The sequence below is a fragment of the Anabas testudineus genome, chromosome 12 (genome assembly GCF_900324465.2).
Source record: "Anabas testudineus chromosome 12, fAnaTes1.2, whole genome shotgun sequence".
Lineage (NCBI taxonomy): Eukaryota > Metazoa > Chordata > Actinopteri > Anabantiformes > Anabantidae > Anabas > Anabas testudineus.
Genome location: NC_046621.1, coordinates 404615 through 428169, shown reverse-complemented (window position 1 = coordinate 428169; position 23555 = coordinate 404615). Strand labels below are relative to the sequence as shown.

The 23555-nt window shown below is 42.3% G+C and overlaps 3 protein-coding genes across 8 annotated transcripts; 1 reads left to right on the top strand and 2 right to left on the bottom strand.

Moving 5' to 3' along the window:
• The first annotated feature begins 3074 nt into the window (after positions 1-3074).
• On the top strand, positions 3075-12175 carry il7r (interleukin 7 receptor). 2 transcript variants are annotated; one of them, XM_026354662.1, is made up of 8 exons: positions 3075-5849; positions 7030-7162; positions 7237-7388; positions 7853-8004; positions 8086-8251; positions 8331-8442; positions 8527-8599; positions 9197-12175. In XM_026354662.1, the coding sequence occupies exons 1-8, from the start codon at positions 5753-5755 to the stop codon at positions 9599-9601; spliced, it is 1290 nt and encodes a 429-aa protein (XP_026210447.1). In that variant the 5' UTR covers positions 3075-5752; the 3' UTR covers positions 9602-12175. The 2 variants fall into 2 exon arrangements, with proteins under 2 accessions (XP_026210447.1, XP_026210448.1); XM_026354663.1 differs by having other exon boundaries at positions 3078-5849; positions 9200-12175.
• Positions 11017-19097, bottom strand: capslb (calcyphosine-like b). Of its 3 annotated transcripts, XM_026354666.1 has the most exons (6): positions 19066-19097; positions 16645-16798; positions 14144-14321; positions 13858-14067; positions 13616-13729; positions 12351-12482 (listed from the first exon to the last, which is right to left on the bottom strand). In XM_026354666.1, exons 2-5 carry the CDS (start codon positions 16779-16781, stop codon positions 13628-13630), a joined length of 627 nt encoding a protein of 208 aa, XP_026210451.1. In that variant the 5' UTR covers positions 16782-16798; positions 19066-19097; the 3' UTR covers positions 12351-12482; positions 13616-13627. The 3 variants fall into 3 exon arrangements, with proteins under 3 accessions (XP_026210452.1, XP_026210451.1, XP_026210450.1); XM_026354667.1 differs by lacking the exon at positions 13616-13729 and having other exon boundaries at positions 11017-12482; XM_026354665.1 differs by lacking the exon at positions 12351-12482 and having other exon boundaries at positions 12962-13729.
• A 1055-nt stretch (positions 19098-20152) lies between these two features.
• LOC113158093 (plancitoxin-1-like) lies at positions 20153-23242 on the bottom strand. Of its 3 annotated transcripts, none has more exons than XM_026353779.2 (8): positions 23147-23242; positions 22606-22994; positions 22121-22268; positions 21723-21801; positions 21463-21627; positions 21193-21387; positions 21076-21111; positions 20153-20719 (listed from the first exon to the last, which is right to left on the bottom strand). In XM_026353779.2, exons 2-8 carry the CDS (start codon positions 22695-22697, stop codon positions 20310-20312), a joined length of 1125 nt encoding a protein of 374 aa, XP_026209564.1. In that variant the 5' UTR covers positions 22698-22994; positions 23147-23242; the 3' UTR covers positions 20153-20309. The 3 variants fall into 3 exon arrangements, with proteins under 3 accessions (XP_026209564.1, XP_026209565.1, XP_026209563.1); XM_026353780.2 differs by having other exon boundaries at positions 22606-22855; XM_026353778.2 differs by having other exon boundaries at positions 22606-22755.
• Positions 23243-23555: the final 313 nt, after the last annotated feature.

Below are 23555 nucleotides of genomic sequence, written 5' to 3'. Positions count from 1 at the left end.
TTAATAAAGTTGAGCAATGTGTAAAGGATATACGAGACTGGATGCTAATTAACTTCCTTCTGCTAAATCCTGATAAGACAGAAGTACTAGTTATAGGATCATCTGCAGCTAGAAGCAAGATGTTCTACACATCTAGTGCAACAGTCAAAGACCTTGGTGTGATTCTAGATTCCAGTCTTTCATTTGAAGCTCATGTAGATAATGTCACCAGGACAGCTTTCTTTCACCTCAGAAATATTGCCAAGATAAGGAATAGTTTGTCACTAAATGATGCAGAAAAATTAGTCCATGCTTTCATCACCTCTAGGTTGGACTACTGTAATGCCTTACTGTCTGGCTGTTCAACCAGGTGCATAAACAAGCTTCAGTTAGTTCAGAATGCAGCAGCGAGAGTCCTCACTCGAACCAGAAGATACGATCACATCTCGCCTATCTTATCTACACTTCATTGGCTCCCCGTGAAATTTCGCATTGATTTTAAAATACTACTTTTGACATTTAAAGCATTAAATGGTCTTGCGCCGCATTATCTAAGTGAACTGCTAGTGTCTTATGATCCACCACGCCTACTTCGCTCAAAGGATGCTGGCTGCCTGTCAGTGCCTCGTATCCTAAAAACTACAGCTGGGGGCAGAGCTTTTTCTTACAAAGCCCCAAAGTTATGGAATAGCCTTCCAAATAGCGTTCGGGACTCAGACACAGTCTCAGTGTTTAAGTCTAGGCTGAAAACCTACCTATTTAGTCAAGCATTTGAGTAAATAGATCTGGGAAGGACTCATGGACGTAGAGCATTATGGTGAACTGGTATGTTTAGATGCTGTCTTCCCAACTCTCACTGATCACTCGGGTTTGTTGATGGTGAAGTGTTCGGTTGCTCTACATCCCAGTGCGCCCTCATGTCTGTGTTTCCTTCTGAACCCACCCTTTTAGTTAGGCTGTCATAATTAGTCCTGCCGGAGTCCCTGCTGCACTACACTAAATATACATTCACCTCAAACTTTATCTGACTGTGAATACAACTAACTGCAATCTCTCCTCTTCTCTCTCTTTCCCTCTCCCTCTCTCTTTTCCCTCTTCCTGTCTCTCTGTCGAGCTACACGTCATTCCACCCTTTGCCCTCTGGACCTGTCTGACTCGTCCTGATGCCCAACTTCTGGCTGGAGATCTCGTCGCCTGGATCCACCGTTTGCCCTTTGGGATGCGTTTGGAGACTGGATTGGTCACAAGCTACTATGATGTCAGTCCCGGCCTCGGCGGACGTCGGAAGCTGTTTCTCGGAGGTCTCGACTCAACGCTCGATAGTCAAGGAATGGAACAAGTCTGCCTGCAATAACTAACTGGACTCCATATTAACTTAAAGACATTAACTGTTATACTGGACTGCCTGCCTACACAGCATGTAATCACCCATATGAGGATGGGTTCCCTGTTGAGTCTGGTTCCTCTCAAGGTTTCTTCCTGTTGCCTTCTCAGGGAGTTTTTCCTTGCCACTGTCGCCCTCGGCTTGCTCATCAGGGACAATCACATTATTATGACTCATACACATACACTGTTCATGTACTGTTCTTTGGTTGTGTAAAGCTGCTTTGTGACAATGTCAATTGTAAAAAGCGCTCTACAAATAAAATTGAATTGAATTGAATTGAATTAATACGGTGTGGCTCCCTCTTTACCTGCAAAGCTGTTCTGAAGGTGTCCTCTGGTACCAAGGCTCCAGATAAACGTGGCACAGGCACCCGGTGGTCCACACGGTCACTCTGACTGTGATGCCCTGTGTGTTCTGGCTTCACTTCATCAATAAGCTCTGAGGTCCCCGACACTGTAGCTGGTTCTTTATTAGCCACTGCAGACTGGTATCAACCCACCAGCTGTGTTGGAACTGTTCTGACCCAGTTGTCTAAGACTTGGACTCCATTTGGTTCTTCTCAGATCTGTATGCTTCACATTTCGCCTGCTGCCCACTTCCCACCACCCGGTGCCCCAGTAACGAGATGATCGGAGTTATTCTCTTCACCTCTCGGTGGTTTTAATGCTGATCATTGAATAAATATGGGTGAAGCAGCTGCCAGAACAGGTACAGTAGCGTGGACGCCCTCATGTTAGTGTTACTGACCTGTAAAGTCTCCAGCTGTTAAATATACACAGTCGTAGTACAACTGCAGTAACTTGGGTAAATGTACTTATTGGCAGCTCTGTCAGAGTCCGTGTTCCCATGGAAACATCAGGTCTTAAAGCTGAATCGAAGCTTCATGCGTTCGTGTTTCAGCTCAGCCTGAAGCTGCTTGTTGTGTTTTTAAAGGATGAAGACGAATCATGAGTGTAGGAAGAGGATGTGGTGACAAGTAATTTCTGAACAAGTTGAACCCAAACCTCCGTTTGCACAACATGCAACACCTTTCTACAGAAATTCTCTGGTCTGTGGAGCCTGTTGTGAGACTCGCTGACTGCTGCGAGTCCACAGAGCACTCAGCTCGTGTGGTGATGATGTCAAGAACAATGTTGGGCTGAAAAGAGCAGAAACAAGAGGTGAGGAGAAGCAGGAAGCAGAGTTTGCACAGGGGACACATTCATGTGGCTGTTGTAGCTCAGGCTTCAAAGACTCGTTCATTTTGGTGTGGCTTCACTCAGATTCAGCACCACGACATGTTACACTGTGGTTTCATGCTATGGGTGTAGGTGTAAAGATGGAGACAGAAATAGCTGGTGTGTAGGTCTGTCCGTATGGGAAGGACGTCGTGAGCAGGGAGCAGTTTAGTCTTCAGCAGCAACAACAACTGGCCTTTAAAGCTGCAGCACAGGTTTCTGCAGGTGCTTCACTGGTACGGCCACAAGGTGTTTTGAGCTGCAGACAAAGTCTGGAAAGTCAAATGTAACTAAGTACTTTACCTTTACTCAAGTACCGACCTTTAGTTCTTCTGTAGAGACTCGTGACTTCATCCGATTCATTTACTTTTTAATACTTATTATAAACATTTAGCCTAAAAACCAGAAACAGCTGCTGAAGCACTGATCCAATAATTCATGTAGTAACTTGTTCTGCAGAAAAAGTACTTTTACTTTGACACCTTCACACAGGTGATAATGCTTACAGTATGTGATAGTATCATCAGAGTATCATCATCTTCCACCACAGCTCAGAGGCACAGAACTCATTTTCATCTTCACACAATAGTTATTTTAGCTGCAGTTTGCTGAGAACCCTTCAGGACTTTCACCTGTGTACTCTGTAGTATTTGACACTGTGGTATTCCTACTTTTACTCAGGTAAATACTTCTTCTAACCTCTGCCAAAACTCAGACGATGAAACCAGATGGGTCTCCCTGATAATAAGTACGGTATGTTCTGTGTTGAGTACATGCAGGTGACAGTGGTGTGCAGTGGCCCCTGTGATCGTCCCTCCCGCTCTTCTCCCAGGATCTTGAACCCACCAGGATCCAGAACCACACTGAGTGTAAACAGGTGGCTCCAGATTCCCATCGGTGGCAGAGAGGGAGGCGACCAAACGCATCAAACCACAGCTGAAGATGTTTTGCGATGTTGAGCGGAGATAGGAACCTGAGGCGTGTGGTTTGGCGGGGGCGGGGGTGAGCTTCTCCTCCCAGATAAGTTGCAGCAGAGAGCAGAGTGCAGCAGGATCTTTAACCCTTCACAGACACAGGCGGGTTCCTCGTTGTCCTTGTAATGTAGAAGACAAACTAAATCTCTTTCCTTCCATGATTTTCTCCTAAAAGCCGGAGACGCTGCTCGTTAACCGCAGCTGCCGCCCACAGACACACTCGAAAGCTCGACGCCCCGCCAACCCCCAGCCCTCGTACCCACCGGGCCTCATCTCCACCCACGACTGCCACACATGTTCTGCCTCAACTGTCTAAACAGCTCTTCTTCTTCTTCACAGCCTGAACACAGCAGATACGCATCAGGTCAAACTTCAGTTCAGACTTTCTGTTAGCAAATCAAGTCATTTCTGACATTTCCAGGAGGATGCAGGACGTTAGTCCAAGCTCTGACAGGTGTCAGCTTGGACTGACTGCACAGAGCGACTGAATCTAATGGACGTCTGTCACTATTCATGATGTGCTACCTCCGCTCAGCATGAGTATGTTACTCCTGCTCCTGCTCAGCTGGCGACTGATCACTTTCACTTTTTACTACATGCTTCTCTGCTGTTTAAGCTAATCTCTCTCTGTCTGTGTAGATATTTCTGTAGAAGCTCCAGCTCAGGTCGAGGCAGCAGGTACTGCAGCACGGTTTCCCAGCATGCTCTGCTTCCCAACAGAAAACACATGTTTCTGTGCCTACCTGAAACACAGAGAAAAGGAAACGGTGCAAACCACACTGAGGCCTCCTGGCTGTGCAGCTCCTGAGAAAACAGACACACAGTAAAGCAGCAGCTGATGGAACAGGGGCAGACGGGTGATTAATGCACATGTGCAGCGGGACGCTTCGACTCCCGTCTCACAGGCTGATCAGACGCCAAAATGAAACTGAAAACTGGCAGAAGAAATATCAGGGCCAGAAAGGACAGCGGCTGAAGCTGACGCGTGGCCGTGCTGCAGAACATGAGTGCGTGTCGCAGCAGCTCATTGTTGCTGTTGTGCACAGGTGATAGACGTGCAGTCACATGTCCTGCTGTTGTGTCAGGGTCGCTCGAGGCTGAGAGTTTGCAGCTCATAGTAAACTAAGACACGTGTACATACTGGCCTCATTTGAAAACAAACCAGATCAGTGAGCAGACGGGAAGTGGTTTGTAGGTTACTGGTTAGGTTTGACAAGGAGGAAGACTCATGTCAGGCTGCAGCTCTGTCGCACAGTTTGCACTAAACTTCACATTTGTTCTTGCTCAGACACATGCACGTTGTTTTTCCCTTATTAAAGGTGCTGGAACAGACTCCAGAGGAGTTGGTGAAGTGGTCAGATGTAGTTTAGGAGCAGAGGGTGGAGGCACAGCACCACAGTCAGGATCTGACGGGCTGTTTTTAGAGAGGCCACTGTCATGAAGTTTGTGTTTCTGCAGTTGAGTCTTTATGCCCACTACACACTGTGGGACATGCTGGAAAAGAAGTTTTCTCTCCCAAATTATCCTTCTTAGTCCTGGTCTCATTCAGGGGCAGCACCGAGCTGCTGCAGGTTTGATCTGACTCCTGATTAATGGTCGGTGGACTGAAGAGGAACGGACGCTGATTTCTCTGTGGCTGAGAGAAACGGTTTATGATGTGATCATTTTACAGTTACACACATCTGTTCCCGTTCTCCCGATACAGTCTCATTAAGTAAAGGGATTGGGCTGTGTGGAACCAGCATCTTTAAGCAGGATTAATAGGTTTTTAGCCACTGGGGGGTCGTCAGGAACGAGCTGCGGACACCTCTTTTAGCTCCCGATCGAGCTCCTGAGGGAAACCTCTGCTCTTTAGTGTCTACTGTTCACCAGCTGCTCTCTGACTGTGTCCGACTGTGATGGAAGACAATAACCTACAGTAGCTATAACCAGGGTTCTAATCATGTCTGGATGGTTTCTCTGCTTTGTTCAGCACTGACAGGGTTAACTGTCCAATAACGTCTTCCTGCACAGAACCTGCTGCTGAACATGTTTTCTCAGTTACAGAACATCCTCGACTAACCCACCACCACCCCTTCCGCTGCCTGCTGGCCACTCCTCCTTCCTCTCTGACAAGAAAAGCTCTCAGCTGGTGAGGCTGCAGGGCGATGAGTGTGCAGACAACCAGGTGAGTTAGTCTGAGCAGCTGTGAGGAGATGGTGTCTAGCTGCAGGATGGCTCTGCTGCTGCTGCTGCTGCTGCTGCTTCTGGCTGGAACTCGGGCTCAGAGTGGAGACAGAGACACTGACATGGGTAAGAACTGTCTGTTTGTGAACTGTTAACATGTTGGGCAGAGACAAAGACAGAGATCAGTGAATGTTGCACTGGTGTTTTCATTGTTTCAGATCCTCGTTTGCATTTTGCTTGAAATGAGTCAGAAGTTAATCTTGAAATATTTCAGCGGCTGACGTCAGATTTCCAGCCTGAAGAACACATTTTCATCAGTGAATAACAGAAAACAGCAGCTTCTGCAGCCTTTAACATATCTGAATTAATCAACTTTAACCAAGTATGAAAACTGTATTCCAGAAAATAGCCATATCCATCCATTGAACTGCTGTTAGATTTGAGCCTGAGCTATACCAGTGTTGTTGCTGGGATGGGGCCGTGCTGGAACTGTGTTTATGTTTCCTGGGCACATTCCTGCAACCGCACGCACAAACTCACAGTGAGTGCACGTTCAGCAGTGTCCTGCGTTGTTGTGTTTAGTATTTAACTGAATGAGCTGGAAACTCTCCCATTGATGCTCCAGTGATGAGGGCCGAGACCCTCTGACGGCTCCTGGTTGGTTCCTCTGCAGCTCTGACCTCTGAGCTCTGAGTGAACTGAACTGCTTATGGGTTAACTGAGAATATTGTGAGTCAGAGTTAGTTTGTTGTTAACTTTCCAATAAATAAGTGGTTTCTAACAGTGTAGTGCAGCTTAGATTTCTCCAGGTGTTTTACTAATTAATGAATAATGTTGTTATTCGTTATCTAGTTAAAGTACACCTTAAAACACCATAAGACACCTGTTCTTGTGATGTGATCACAGTAAACAGCTGCTGCTTTAGTCTGAGCGGCTGGACGCTGGAAAACCGAACTGATAAAAGCCGAGTTCCAGTAATTGTCTCTGATCCTCGTCTTCATGACGGTGAAGTAAACACTGCACTGACTGCTGGTGTGTGTGTGTGTGTGTGTGTGTGTGTGTGTGTGTGTGTGTGTGTGTGTGTGTGTGTGTGTGGGAGAACGGCTGAAGCGGAACAGTCACCTGTGAGATGTTATCGTGTCCTGTTGAGTAAGCAAATGTATATTTAGAATCTGCCCTGAACTATTGTCTGTTTGCTTCTCGTGCTGAGGAGACACTCACACTTCGAGTGTCTCCTGTCTGACTGTTACTGTGCTGCCTTTAAAACCCTGCTCTGATATTAAGTGTTAAACCTGTTTCCCCTCAGATCCCACAATAACCTGCACCTCTGACATCACCACCGAAGGAAACAATCTGACCTGTCGGCTGCTTGGAGGCCAAAACCACAACGAGGATGATGAAGACGACGAGAGCGACAGCATAGAGAAGATGCACCTGTGGTAAAACGTTTGAAATGCCTCATAGGACTGTCCTGGAGTTCGGAGCATATTCACCACTGTTCCTCTGTTCACAGCTACACTGACTACAGCAGAGAACAGGACGTGTGTTTGGAGGGTGTTGGCGACTCGATCGGCTTCACTGCACCGGTTTTCGTTGACTTCAATCTGACTGTGACCTTAAAGGGAGGAGGCAGCATTAACAAAAAGATCGACCTGAGGAAAATAGGTAAACGGCAGCTTTCCTGACTCAGAAATAGAACTCAGCAGCATGTTAAAATAGAATATTCGAATAAGAAGCAGGTGTTTGTCTAATACTACTAATGTGCACATTCCTCACCAGCCCGTACCTCAGATTCCACAGTGCTCTGCTTCTGCCTCAGTGTGTCCAGATCCTCCAACATCAGTGATGTTTTTCTCTGTTGTAAACTCCGTTCATCTTCACTCGTTTGTTGATGTGTTGACGCTCTTCAACCTTTCCCTCCGTTCGTGACTCGACAGAGAAATGAACCCATCAGAACGTTCAGATGACCCGCTCAGTTGAACCTCAGCAGTTCTTTCTGAAATCAAAGATCCTTCAGTTCGAGCAAATCTAATGGCACCACCAGATCATCAACAATGAAATCATTGCTGTTTCCCTTTAATCTTCACTTTGAATCAGGCAGTTTTCTGTTTTCTCTCGTGTCTCTGCAGTGAAACCAAGAAGTCCTTACGTGAAGAGAGTCCTTTTCAACCTGGACTCTAACCAGGCAGTCATTTCTATTCAGACTCCGTATCACAATGAGTACCTGAAAATAGAAAACCAGCTCTTCCAGCTGCACATCTGCACCACAGGCAGTGAAATGGTAGAGTAATCTGATTACAGTTAGCCTCTGAAATGTTTCAGCAACGACTGGATTTCTCACCGTTTTCACGTTTGGCCACAGACTCAGAACTTGTCGGCATCAGACAGTATGAAGATCGACATGAAGAGCATCCAGAGAGACGCAGAGTATCGTGTCAAGGTGCGAGCGATACCGATTAATTACCTGCAGGGCAGCTGGAGTGAGTGGAGTGAAACCTACAGTTTCATTACTCCTGCTGGTGTCGGTGGTGAGTCAGCTTCAACACATTTGACTTTACTCCAACCCACAAGTCTAAATTAATCTCAGTCCTTCTTCCTTTTTTACAGAAGAGAAAGTCAAACAACAGACAGATGAACGTCAGAAGGGCTACATCCTGATCGTGTGTCTCGTCTCCTCGGTGGTGGTGGCCTTCAGCGCTGTTTTCCTCTGGAAAAACAAGTACGGCGACTCTGCTTCCTTCATAGAAATTCAGTGACATCACACATTTCATATATTAACGTGTCGTCTTTCTTTCCTGCACAGAATATTCACCTACATGTGGCCGAGCATCCCGCATCCTAAACACACCCTGGTGCAGATCTGCAAGCCAAATAAAGTGAGTCACCAACACACAGGAGGCCTCATTTAACCATGAACACAATTCTTCCCTGAAAGATCTGATTTGAACCTAAACTGAGCTCAGTGAAATCCGTGTTCTGTACAAGTGTTGGTGACGTAGTGAGTTAGGCTCATTGGGCTGTCACTGAGTATCTCATAGACTGAAGGTCATCGTAGCAACCCAAATGCACATTTGATGATGATGATGAAAATGATATAGAGACCACTGAGTGGGTGAGCTGGAGAACTAGTTTCATTAGCTGGATGCTAACAGGTTAGCCCTAGTCAGTAGTAATATATCTAAACCTTCTCTGTACTGGACCCTTTAACCAATGAACCCATCAGCCCACGGGTACATTCTGCTGCGATGCAGAACGAACAGGTTTATTTTTCCTTGTGAAGGAGTCGATAGAGGTTAACGGGAGTCTCCACGTAGTAGTAAGTTAGTAGCATAAATAGTTATTCTCAGCACGATGATGTTTCACTACAAAGGTTTCAGTTAGACCTGTAGATTTTGCGAGGATCGTCCTGTTAATCACAGAGTGGTTTGCAGAACCTGTTGGCAACTTTAATACTTAAACTTTGTCTGGTGTAGCAGGGCCTTCTGCTGAACTTCAAACCAGAGGTGTTCAGTGCCCTTAAAGTCTACCCAGTGGAGAAAACCGAAGAAGAGCCAGGTGAGGAGGCAGAGCCTTCAGCGAATCCAGCTGCTGCAGATGAGACTCGATCAAACAACCCCAGCTCCACCCAGAGCTCCGACTGCAGGAGCACCACCAGTGTCAGCACTGAGGAGCTGGAGCTCTCTGCCCTGCTGAGCTCCTCTGATGCAGAGGAGACTCTGCAGAGCACCAGTCCATCCCCCATCAACATGCTGCAGCACAGCGGTGGACGTTCCCCTCAGCCCGAACGCAGCGAAGGAGGAAACCAGGCCAAGGTGTTTGGAGTCCATCAGCAGGAGGAGGCGTACGTCACCATGTCCAGCTTCTATCAGATCAAATAGATCAGGACAAAGAGGAGCCGGAACAGACGCACGGGACCAGAACCTGGCTTTATCAAACTGCTGAGAATTATACTTCAGGATCCACTAGAGCAGTGGGTCACACCCAGGCCCCAAAGAGTTAAATCTGAAATAACAATAGTGCTGTTCTTTCTGCTTGTTTAGCTGTTGACGTCTACGGATGGGAACAAGTTTACTCAGATTACAAAAGAACTTCATTTTCACACCAGTGAGTTTTAGCTTGAGGCCTTCATCCGGGAGTTGAAGGCCGTGCACTTTGGAAACAGGTGACTTTGGCCAAAAGCCTCATCTCTGCTTCTCCAGCATCTGTCAGACCACTTTCTATCTGAGCTTTTACAGATGCTCACTTTGTCCTAGATGATGAATCGTTTTTTGGTTTATGGTTGAATACAACACCTGAAACGCAGGTGAGAGCACCGCTACTGCAGCATACAGTAGTTATGTAGAAGTATTGAAAGTGTGTGTTTAACCTATAAATGTGGAAATAGCAGGTCCTATTAGTGGCTACAAGGGGATGTAGCTTCATTTAAACAGCACCAAAAAGAGAAAACCAAATGAAATGACACATAATTCTTCACATGTATGATGAAGCTGGAGTCACTGTAACTTCCATACATTTAAAATGCAGCTGACGTTAGATAAACAGGTTTTTAAAAACCTGAAGATTTTGACTCACCTGAGTCCAGAATGTCTCCTTTAGCCTTTGATAATATCTGTCTATTGACCCCGAGTGTTTTAGTATGTTGATGCTACTGAATCTGTGTATTCTATTTTATACTGTCTCATTGTTTGTATACTGACACACCTCCACACAGTCATCTGGACTAGTCCAGAGATGGGTGTTGGAGGAACCTAAGAGGATCGCACCAGTGTTTCTCTATGTTTTACTCCAAACCAGTGTTATAGGGACGTACTACGACTTACAGACTGCACATTACTTAAAGGGTTAGTTCGTCTTTTAGCTGGATGTACAGTGGATTACATTTCTCAGACTAAAGTCTAAACTGTAGTGAGTTAGATGATTCTGCAGGCTGTCTGGAAGGTAATCTTCAAATCTACAGCATGGTTTAGATTTTTACACTTGTGTGACAAATGAAAGTGAATCTATTAGTAACACTCTTCGTGGATCCTTCAAATGTAAAGAGCACTGTCCAACATCACTACACCGTCTCCCGTGGGTGAAGCTGTGTAGTCATGTTGTTGTTGAGGACCACTAGAACGGTAAGGACAGTAGATCTACTAAACAAGCACCACACACTTTTGGCCCTTGAACCACTTAGAACCGCTGCAGTGACAACTAGAACCACTTACAGGACTTCAGTCTCCTGGTTGACTAAGATCTCCAAAAGGACCACAACAACCACCGATGTCCCAGTAAAACATTTTTAATGACCAGAACATCAACCTCTACAGCACCTGGAACCACATAAGGCACAGCTAAACTCAGTGACTTCTACAACCACCTAAAGAGCCCCAGAACCACCTAATGGACACTGACAATCTTCACTGACTGGACCTCCAAAAGGAACCAACAGATTCTCTCTAATGACTAAGATCTAAAACAGGAGTAAACCAACCAGGAACATCTGGAACTTCTTCAGTCACAAGGAAAACTAGAGTCACCTGGAACATTTTCAAAAACCACTAGGCTGAATTAAATGACCCATATATTCTCTAAACATTAAGACCCCAAGGACCAGAACAACCAAGATCCTGTACCTGCTAAGTTAAGATCACAAGTCTCTAATAGGTTTCCAATGCTCATTAGGGTCTGTCCTGTCCTGAGACCACACCTAAAGAATCCCTAACACAGGTTTAGGAAGTCACCATCTCCTAAATGACCGGCAGAACTACCTAAAAGATAGGAGCTCAGAAAGAACCACAACAACCACTTAAGTGACCTCTGGAACTTCCTGAACAGCCCTTAGAGTCACACGGGGGACCACAAGAACTTCCCTTATGTAAAAATGACAGATTATAGAAAACATGTAGGCGTTTCACCACAAGACCTCAGAATAGCTTCTGAAGTCGTCCTATTAGAAACGTGCGTGTGGTATCGCTCTTCATTTGTCACATGACTGTAAATTAATTTTTCATCATCCTGTATGACAGTAAAACATAGAAGAACACCAGAGTTCCTTTAAAAAAAGCTGCTTATATCTGAACTCTGCACTGAGACTGTTAGAGAGCTGAACACCAGGCTCTCCTCAGTATTACCCAGTAAAATGTTCAGCCCCACACTCCATCCAGTATCAGGTGAGTTGTTGGGCGTGTTGCTGCAGCTACCTGACCTCACTGTTTCTGTTTGCGGTCTAATCGTTGTCATGGAGGCGACAAACACAACGCTGCTGCTTAAAATATCAGACACAACGTTCACCTCATGTTTCCTCACAGCAACAAATACACAGAATGTTCACTCGTTAGTTCTCAATGAAAGTTTCATTCCTCTGTACTTAATACGCTGTATATACTTTATGGAAATGTCTTTATTTATAACCAAGGGTTTCTATCATCTATCATGTTAACGTACAATAAAGTAGAAAAATGGGAATTAAACTGCCGCCTTGTGTTCAGCTACATTACAACAAGACTAACTACAAACTAAGACAAACAGATTAAAACCACTCTTTAAACTGTCATTTGAACATTAACATTTACAATTAGCTACAATTCTTATTATTTAGACTTATAAAAACATCCTCATCATTGTTTAAAGGCCATGTGGCGTTTCCTCAGACTAACAGTGTCACTCAGAGTTGATTCAGAGTTTCCAGGCGTTTTTCATCATTAGAATAAAGTAGACGTCGCTGTCGATGGAGGCGCTGACTCCACTGTAGTAGTTGTCAAACTCTTCCTTGGTCACCTGTTGATCACAGGAAACATGTTAGTGTTGGCTCGCAGCGTGACGACGGTCAGAATGAGACAGCATCAGTGTTTGAGTCCGTGGAGTTTTACTACGACGTGAACGAGCAGAAAAGAATATGTTGAGATACCGTGAACCGACAGCAGCTGGTAGAGACGAAGAGGTTCAGAAATGATTTCATCAAATGTTTGTAGCTGGAGAAAATAAAGCATTAACATGTCTGAAAGAGAAAAAGGAAACTGACAGTGATGATACATCAGACCAGTTTCAGATGCTAATATTATTCCTCTTGTTATTCTTCTTTTTTAAAACATGGAGATGAACCAGAATCCAAGAACTTTCAGGATCTGTATGTTCACTGCCGCCAGAATGTGTGTATATACATATATATATATATATATATATATATATATATATATATATATATATATATATATATATATATATATATATATATATATGTGTGTGTATTAGAAAAAATGTGTTTGTCAGGAGCTTCGTGTTTCTTTCACCTAAACCGAACATTTAACTTTAGCGTGTGATGATGTTACATCAGTGTGACTTCAGGTTTGTGGCACTCTCTCTTTAACAATAAGCCTTTAAAATAAATTATTTGCATGAATCTACTTCTGCTGTCGGTCAGATATAAGCCGACGCTCAGTCAAACTGAAAAGTCACAACCTGTAAACAGACCTGGCTGCTGAAGATACTGGGTGATTGTGCTGTTTTAAGTCTATAATACTACAAAACACCATCCATTTATTAAACAGTCGGTGTAAATGGGGATCAACTTGATCATTTAGTATGTGAATCTTTTCTTTTAGCTTCATATTTGGATGAAAACAGTGAGAGAGGAGAAGCAGACTTGTGTGAGTTAGTCCAGAATCTGAAGAGAATGATTTAGGTGTTATTGAACAAGAAGAAGAAGGTTTGGAGGAATCAACCTGCTCCAATTAAAGAGAATAGACAGGAAGCAGAAACATCTCACGTTATCTTTTTGGTGCATTTAGAAACTAAAAACCAGACAATCTACTGTACAGAAGAAAAGAAGAGGAGACTCCCTGTAGGAGCTGAAATGAAATGAAAAGTGCCCTCCGCCCTCACACCACCACCCGTACGGTGAAGTTGTTTACCAGGATGCTAAGTCAGAGTTTCCAGGCATTTCTCATCATCACAATAAAGTAGACGTCCGTATCGATGGACGCACTCACACCAGCATAATAATTCATAAATTCTTCCTGGGTCACCTTCAGAGAGCAACAGCAAGAATATTTACAGTGAAATGATCAGATGTGACATTTACTGAGCAGCGTATGAGTGAAACCACCTGCAGCAGTCAGCTGACACCTGGAAGTCCCTGTAAACCAGGGTTTACCTGGCCGTCTTTGTCGTACGGAGAGTCAAAGTTGTCCAGGAATTTCCTGAACACCTGTTCCTCTGTCCACTCCCCGTTCTGATACTTGGGGTGGGACTTGGCGTTGTAAACCCCCCTCAGGTCTTCGATGGTGATCACCCCATCACCCGTCTTGTCCAGCTTCCGAAACGCCTGCATGACCACCTCCTTCCTGGCCTGAGACATGGGCGGCTGCACGGAACAGATGACGGAGGTTAGGACAGGTGAGACAGCCCTCGGCTGCACGGGGGCAGGTCAGAGTATTTACCCTAAGAGTGATGAGGAACTCGTCAAAGTCGATGCTCCCGCTCCCGTCCCGGTCGAACTGTGCGAAGACCGCCGTGGCCTCCTGCTTGTCCATCAGGATCCCGTAGTCATTTAACCCCTTCACGAACTCCTTGAAGTCCAGGGAGCGGCTGTTGTCATCGTCCATTATTTTAAAAGTCCTGGAAAGATAAACACAGCGTGACTTCACCCAACATCACTTTCTCCACCTGGACAGGTGGTGGTCGACCCATGAAATGAGTCTTTATTTTACTTTGTAGTCTACAGGTTGTTCTGGTAACAGGAAATATTCAGTTTGACCTGTTCACCTTCACTCCTGGTACAGTACCACACTCTTATCATTGTGCTGATTCCCTTTATTTATTAGCGTTACACCTACAGCACGTTAGCACTTAGCCTGAAGCCTCAGAGCTGCTGTCTCTACGTCTCTGTGTCACTACCACGTCTGTTAACATCAGAAAACACTGGGGACAAAGATCTTGACTTCCTATAGTTGGTCTATTAACAGACCCTCAGACTGAGAGTCTGGCTCCATCTACAGAGGTTCACATATATTCACCTCCTTTTGTTTCAATATTAAATGAATATAATAAGGAGGTATAATCAGCTAAATGTATGTACTTAAAGTACTTACAGACAAAAGCACCTTTTCTTCAGCAGAATGATACGATGACATTCTGTTAGATTATGTGATAATCGCTGTGGAGCTGGAACTCTAATTCAATTACTGCTTTACTCTCTTTTAGCTGATTAACCTGTGACAAGGCGTCAAAGTCATTTGATGAGTCAAAGTAAACAGTTTCTGCAGTGGTTAGAAAAACACAGTGAACATCATCAAGTGCAAATACTAGTACTTCAGTTACTCTGAACCTGAGTATTAATGGCCTGACAGGGTCGGTGTAGGTGCAGAGTTGCAGTTCATAGCTGAACATTAGCAAACAAAACCACAGAATCAGCAACAACACGCTATTATGTGACAATAAACCAACACACAGCACAACATCCTGCAGCCGCCGAGCGCAGCACCAAGCACAGTTCATGTTTGACAGGAAAACACCAACCTCAGCTCACAACTAACATCCTAACCATCGTGCACAAACAAGCTCCAGTACAAACAGTCAGGTCCACAAGTATCGGGACAGTTTCCATCTTCATCACACACACTGATTTACAATGATGACACAGCTATGTAGGAATTACATATTCATTTGGACAAGCGGATAAAAACCTATTAAAACCTGCTAGAGAGACACTAGAACATTGACATTAGAGTGAAAACACCTTCAGTGGTCAAATTACAAACGTAACCACCACGTGCAGTGGCTACGTAGACCTGCAGGAACGAGTTTTAAATGAAAGGCGACAGTCTGCACGTCAAGCTCAGCTTGAAACTGTGTTTCTGCTGCACAGAGACATGTGTCACTGTCCAAATCAACTTGAGTCTCAGGTTCAAGTCCTGACCAAGTGATTAGCAGGAACTTTATCCAGTACAGCTACCGTCATTAGTTCCTTTACATCTGGTGTGATGGAACTCTATAAACTGTGACGGTCTTCTAAACCTAACACATCATTCTTGTATTGATCCAACCTTTGTTAAACTGTGACCTTCTGATGTTCAATCAACTCATGCTTCACACTCTTCTCCTTTAAAACTGGTAAAACTAAAACATGAAAACAGGTTTGCGTATTGTGGGCGGCTGCAGCTCCTACACTCAGACAGTTGAACCTGAGGGTTCATGGTGTCATCTGCAGGTCACACTCACTAATCTGTCCACATCATCTCCGTCACTTTTTCCATAACCACAACCTCCTGTAGATGAAAGACGAGTCTGAACATCATCACACACCGATCTGCACATTTAGTCATTTTCTGTTCCGCTCGTTTGTCTTCTGGTCATCAAATGTCCTGCACACACTCCAACAGACGAGTCTCTCTTCCTAACTTCACTGTGTGGATCATGGTTTTCTGCACCTTAAAGGACCAAAGACACTGACTGAGGTTAGTTTGATCACTGCCACCAAACTGAAGATTCATCCACTGCTGAAAGTAGTCCCCAACAAACGAAAACAAGTCAGTCTACAGTAACAAAAGTCAGTGTAGAGAACACAACAGTCCTCGAGTGAACATCACAGAAAAAACAGCAGCTGGAATCTAAGATGCAGGAATTCAGAGCAACAGGTGAACAAGTGCAGAAGGGTCCTGCAGCGCCTCCCAGAGTCCAGAGACTCAAAGTGTCTAAATGTTTCCGTCTGATTTCTGCTTCCTGACACTTCACAGCTCTCTCAGCTCCATCTGAAGAAACTTCTCACTACTACTCACATCGTGCTGATTTCACTGGACCACAGGTGAACTCGGCAGCCTGAGGAGACCAGCTCACGTCACCATGGACAGACGGTGAACGTAGTCACTCATTTGAACAGTTACTGAGCAGCTCAGGGTTACACGTCACAACTGCTCAGGTGCAGTGAACGTGAGCAGCTCACCTGCCCAGACCTTTGATCCCAGACGATCCTCTGGCCAGACACTGCAGCCTGAGTTTCTCCACCGGGTCTGAAGCCTCCGACAGCTGACGTTTGGCGTTGACCGCCATCTCTCGGTCGTGTCTGGACGTCCCCGGCATCTCTGACCTCAACGTGTCTGACGGAGGAAAGAACGTTTTTGTTTTGGTACTTTGAGTATTTCCATTTCCCAGTACCATTACTGTATCTGACAGCTGGTTACTTGTTATATGATGCACAACGGTTTCTTATTACTACATTAGTACATTTAGTCAGAACCTTTTATCCAAAGGGAGTTTGTTCACAGGTAGAACACTGAGTCAGGGAGAAACATTCAAAGCAAAGTCCCAGCTCAAGAAATGTCTCCATACAAGAGTACATTGGAATATTACTACTACTACTACTATTACTACTACTTATTACTTAATACTTTAGTACTTTTACTGAGTTATACATTTGGCTGCTGGACTTGTAGCTAAAACACTTGTACAACTACTTTTGCTTCAGTATGAATGAATGAATAACAGCCTTTTATTGTCACTGTTCATATATACAATATGCATTATATACATGTACACTGTTGGTGCAGCATACTTAAATATAACATAAATAAAGAACAATTTCAACAATAGCAGCAGGGGGTGCAGGTCAAATGAGGTAGGGTACACAAAAAAGGTAACAGTCATATGTACATATATCAGTATGAAGGTGGATAAAAAAATTGCACAGCAATTGTAAGTATAACATTCAGTGGTTTATACAAGGTGGATTTTTTTTACTGTAATAAATAATAATATTATTTTAAATATGATCTATCCCATAATAACCTTATATATAAATATGATCTATCCCATAATAACCTTATATATAAATATGATCTATCCCATAATAACCTTATATATATAAATATGATCTATCCCATAATAACCTTATATATATAAATATGATCTATCCCATAATAACTTTATATATATATAAATATGATCTATCCCATAATAACTTTATATATAAATATGATCTATCCCATAATAACCTTATATATAAATATGATCTATCCCATAATAACCTTATATATATAAATATGATCTATCCCATAATAACCTTATATAAATATGATCTATCCCATAATAACCTTATATATAAATATGATCTATCCCATAATAACTTTATATAAATATGATCTATCCCATAATAACCTTATATATATAAATATGATCTATCCCATAATAAACTTATATATAAATATGATCTATCCCATAATAACTTTATATATATAAATATGATCTATCCCATAATAACCTTATATATATAAATATGATCTATCCCATAATAACCTTATATATAAATATGATCTATCCCATAATAACCTTATATATAAATATGATCTATCCCATAATAACCTTATATATATAAATAGATCTATCCCATAATACCTTATATATAAATATGATCTATCCCATAATAACCTTATATATAAATATGATCTATCCCATAATAACCTTATATATATAAATATGATCTATCCCATAATAACCTTATATAAATATGATCTATCCCATAATAACTTTATATATAAATATGATCTATCCCATAATAACCTTATATATAAATATGATCTATCCCATAATAACCTTATATATAAATATGATCTATCCCATAATAACTTATATATAAATATGATCTATCCCATAATAACCTTATATATAAATATGATCTATCCCATAATAACCTTAATATATAATATGATCTATCCCATAATAACCTTATATATAAATATGATCTATCCCATAATAACCTTATATATAAATATGATCTATCCCATAATAACCTTATATATAAATATGATCTATCCCATAATAACCTTATATATAAATATGATCTATCCCATAATAACCTTATATATAAATATGATCTATCCCATAATAACCTTATATATAAATATGATCTATCCCATAATAACCTTATATATAAATATGATCTATCCCATAATAACTTTATATATATAAATATGATCTATCCCATAATAACCTTATATATAAATATGATCTATCCCATAATAACCTTATATATATAAATATGATCTATCCCATAATAACCTTATATATAAATATGATCTATCCCATAATAACTTTATATATAAATATGATCTATCCCATAATAACCTTATATATAAATATGATCTATCCCATAATAACCTTATATATAAATATGATCTATCCCATAATAACCTTATATATAAAAATGATCTATCCCATAATAACCTTATATATATATAAATATGATCTATCCCATAATAACTTTATATATAAATATGATCTATCCCATAATAACCTTATATATATAAATATGATCTATCCCATAATAACCTTATATATATAAATATGATCTATCCCATAATAAACTCACCGACTCTCCTTCGACCTTTGACTGAAGCTCCACTTCCCCAAACAACAATGGTTACCGTGGAGACCGTGTTCTCTGCTCTGATTGGCTGTTTCAGTCTGTTGCGCAGAGACAGCCAATCACATTAAAACAGTTTAAATGTGTAGCTGATGGTACTACTACTACTACTACTACTACTACTACTACTACTACTACTACTACTACTACTGAAGTACTTACTTCCCGGGTCAAATTGAAATAATTTATTTTTTTTAATAAACACGTGTTTTGACAATAAAGTGACGAGTGAAGCATCGTCAGCACTTCCGGTGGATATTTCACAGTAAAAGCCCCACAGCCTTCACATTAAAGGTTTTTACTGTTTTACTGATAGAATTCTGCTTTCATTCATCAGTTCTTCTAAATTTCATTTACACTTTTTTTAAAACCATTTAGTCTAAATGATTTATTTCTAATTCATTTATTTATTTCTAATTCATGTTGTTATCACATCACATCGTCCACCAGCAGGAATCACCTGTTAAATCCAGGCCTTACATCCCTCTCTTTGTCTCTGTGTCTTCTCTCATTTAAACAGTTTTATAGCTTTTATAACTCAGTTCTTTATCTTTTTTACAGTGAACTATATGATGTATGTCAATAATCTGTTAGTCAGGTGCTGCCCTCTAGTGTCAGACTCTGGAGCTGCTCTGCTGTCTGTTACACAGGGATCAATGCAAATATTCAAACTTTACTTTATTCTTCCAGTTCCAGTTAGAGTCTGTGTCTGACTCTCCAACTGCCAGAATCCAGATGAGAACAGCTGTGATCGATCAAATGGTTCAAACATGAACTCCCATTTTTAACTCGACGTGTAGTAACTGCTGATACTTTGGTCCTAAGTAATGATCCGAAGAAAGATGCCAGCTTGGTGCTTCTTTTTTAAATAATGACTAATAAAAATGTAATAATAATCACACACCTTGGTCCAAAATGTTAGAAAAAACTGCAGAAGTATGAACCTGTCAACAAACAGCACGTGGTTATTGTCCTGTTTCATGAGAACACTGAGAGAGATCATAACGAGAAGAGGACGACAAGTGTTTGTGCCACATTTTATTTCACAGTTCAACACATCAACAGTCTTTAGATGACATGAACACTCCTTGTTTCTGATTGGTCGGGGACCATTAATGTACAGTATGAATTTCTAATTCAACAGAGAAAAGCAGAGTTTACAGTGAAGTTGTTGTCAGGGTGAAACTTATTCAGTCTGAACACAACTCAGCATCATCGTCGGAGTCAACATCCATCTTTACATCTGTTTTTCCTGGACCTGAACACTCTTCTCTCTTCTCCACAATTTTTTTAAATATATTCATTATCTCCTTGTCATTAATGCACAGCGCCCCCCCACGCCTCTTAAACTGAGTAGATGCTCTGTTTACATCAGCGATGCAGGTCCAAGGTTTGGTTTCATCTGTAGTCACACACCATTTAGAATGATCATTACCACACTTCCAGTTACCCGGTGTAGACCCAGTCTTTACAGATCTGACATTGTAAACTTTGTATGTGTCATCGCAATAAGATGCAACTTGATCCTTGTTGCACTGCCAGGTCTGAACGTTCAGATCACTCTTGACGCTCTTGGCAATACTGACGTAAAGATCTCCTTCTGCAAGAACGACAACAGGGAAAGAGTCAGATTATAAAGACTGTTTAAATCCTGACCCGTCCTCTGTCTGCTAAACCTACAACACTGTAAAATACTATAAAATAATTTAAAATACTATAAAACACTGTAAAATACTGTAAAATGGTGTCTGGGCCAACAGACCAGGACCTGCTGGAGGTTAACTTTGGATTAAATGCAGCTTGTTTTGTTTTGGTTTACATAGCACAGGTTAGAAAGGTTTGAATTGGTAGAGCTGCTTGTGCAGAGAGATCTTTTAAAACAGGGAAATGTTCTCCTGAGTCGAACCGTAGGAAACAAATTAAAAACCAAACCTCCATCTTGATGTTTCATCTTACCTTCATCTCTGCCCCGTTTGCTTCCTGTCTTTGGTCCTGTTGGATAAATGTGGTACGTTACAGCATCTCTGTCACGTGTAAATATCGTGTTCTGTCAGTAAAATGCTGATTTTTTACCTTTTACCACATTTTTAGCAATACTATAAAACGTCTGTCCACCATCCGACGTCAGTGGCTTCAAAACAGGGGGTGGAGGTGATGGTGGGGATGGAGGTGATGGTTCCCACTTTACAGTGTCTTGAAGTTCTTTATGAAAGTCCTCTGGAACGTCATGTTCAAACGGGAAAGCTCTGATGTCCTGCAGGTGTTGACCTGAAGACCACATGACCTGTTACAGTAACATTCAATTCAAACACAAAGATTCCATCTTGAAAACCGAGCTCGTACCTATAAGTTTGAACTGGTCGTAGGGAAACGTTACACAGATAAATGTCTGAGCATTTTTATTCCCACTTTTGGGCCAGAACCTGTTCTGATCTCTTCTGAAAGGAAACTGTGGTGTGCTGTGGAGGAGCCAGAGTCCAGTTTTGTCCTTCTCCATCATCACGACTCCTAGAAAAAGGAGGAACAGTTTGTCCCCAGGTTACATCTGCTGCTACCAGACTCAAAGATATGTTGTCAGTAGGAGAGATGCTTCCTCTGCCTACCTTTACTGTGGCCAAATGTGCAGGCGGCGTTACTGCCTGGAGGTTGATCACTGTAGCTAATGAATCCAAAGTTGTTTGGCTTTAAATGATGCAGAACAGAGAGAATAAAACAGTCAGTAGTCCACTGGATCCCTGGATCCTCAAACCTACAGCGGATAGAAACGACTGACAACACACAATACAACTAGTTTTCTAATAGGACAAAGAGTTAAAGCTGAGCTGAGAGTCGGTGTCTAGACTGATTTTAACTGACGAGGGCTGTGTAGAGGGCACGATGACCATTAAACAGAAGTATTAAGAGTAAAGAGTATATTTTATTTTAGAGAGTAAACCATTAAAGTATAATTTATTTTAGAGAGAATTGAAAAAGGGGGCTGCAGCTCTGAGGTGATCCTCACCATCTTCCTGATTGGCTTAAAGAGCTGCTGTAAACTGTTTGCTAGAACATCTTTAACGTCATCGATGTCGGTAAACGTCTTCGGCGTCTTCGACTCTGAATCAACGTAAAGAGATTTCACACTGTTGGGCGCCTTGTAAATTATGAACCTGTTGATGAAGTAGAAAAAAGAGAAGTTAGTACAACACACAGGGACTGAAGAAGAACACGGACATGACCAACTGGGACAAACCTCTGGGTCCATTATGAAGAAGAGTTTATCAGGAGTCAGGCTCCGTTAAACAGGAGCTGGTTTGTACGAGGACTTGTTCAAGAATGAGGAATTAAAGAGGTTCAACACTGTTCTGAGTGATGTGACGATGAACACTGACAATGTGCAGCAGCTCTTTAACGTTCGTCTCCTTCACTGAAAGTCTCTTTGAATAAAAGCGTCTGATAAATGACTGAATTTAATATAAATGTAACTGTGTAAATATCAACTCTCACCAGTCCACCTCATCGTTCATGTTGTTTTTGCAGGTCACTTTGCCCTCGGAGCTCCAGCAGAGCAGACTGACAGTCAGGACCAACCTCCACATGACTCCCTCAAACAACACTTTCAGTAGTGAGTGATGATCCAGTTCACTGAGGTGAAGTCTGTGAGCATGAAATCATTTTCACATTCTTCCAGCATTAGAGATTCACCCACAGGTACCCACATGTTGACTGGTCCATGTTGAGGAAGGAAAAAGGAACTCTAAATGGATAGGAGGGTGGTGCGGGGGGGCCTGGGTTCATGTCACACATCAACAAATAACTGTAGACACAGTGGACATGATGCTGATTCTTTATCAATCAGCATTTAACACCTGGATCAGGACTAAGAATGCAGCCCGCTGGAGACATGTCCACGTCACATGCAGAGACACAGATATTGAACAGTTTACATGAAGTCCATATGTTTTAAGGTCCTCTGCTCATTGACACATGCACACCTTTTTATTTAGCATCAACTAAGCCCAGGAGAAAAGAAGAAATGAAATCTCACCTGTTCGCTGCCGACAGGAGGGAGGAGTTGTCTTCTGTTTCCTGAACTAGACTGACACTCACTGACACAGAGACCAGGTCCAACTCCTCCACCTGAGTTCTTCTGGCTTTATAAGTACGTCCTGCTCTCTGAGCCGTCCCCCAAGTCGTCATCCAGCCAATGTCCACGAGGCTGAGCGTTATCTAGAACGGTACATTGTGAAGTCATAATCGTTTCCAGTTCTCTGACGGAGCAGTTATCAGTTTATCAAAATGTACACAGAGAAGGCAGCGTCTGATTGAGTAAAGATGACGGTTGACAGTTTAAACCCAGCAGCTCCCTCTTATGTGAGATGTGCTTCATCTTGTATTTGTAGAACAAAACGACCCGGTGGTGATGGAGGTGGTGAAAGTGTCCAGTGTAAAAGGTT

Coding starts and splice junctions, on each gene's coding strand:
- il7r (XM_026354662.1), top strand. CDS start 5,753: ATGGTGTCTAGCTGCAGGATGGCTCTGCTGCTGCTGCTGCTGCTGCTG. Junction 5,850..7,029: donor AGACAGAGACACTGACATGG/GTAAGAACTGTC, acceptor GTTTCCCCTCAG/ATCCCACAATAACCTGCACC. Junction 8,443..8,526: donor GTTTTCCTCTGGAAAAACAA/GTACGGCGACTC, acceptor TTTCCTGCACAG/AATATTCACCTACATGTGGC.
- capslb (XM_026354667.1), bottom strand. CDS start 16,781: ATGCCGGGGACGTCCAGACACGACCGAGAGATGGCGGTCAACGCCAAA. Junction 14,322..16,644: donor GGGATCAAAGGTCTGGGCAG/GTGAGCTGCTCA, acceptor TTATCTTTCCAG/GACTTTTAAAATAATGGACG. Junction 12,483..13,857: donor CGTACGACAAAGACGGCCAG/GTAAACCCTGGT, acceptor TGTGATCAACAG/GTGACCAAGGAAGAGTTTGA.
- LOC113158093 (XM_026353779.2), bottom strand. CDS start 22,697: ATGTGGAGGTTGGTCCTGACTGTCAGTCTGCTCTGCTGGAGCTCCGAG. Junction 21,388..21,462: donor CGACCAGTTCAAACTTATAG/GTACGAGCTCGG, acceptor TGTGGTCTTCAG/GTCAACACCTGCAGGACATC. Junction 20,720..21,075: donor CAAACGGGGCAGAGATGAAG/GTAAGATGAAAC, acceptor TCGTTCTTGCAG/AAGGAGATCTTTACGTCAGT.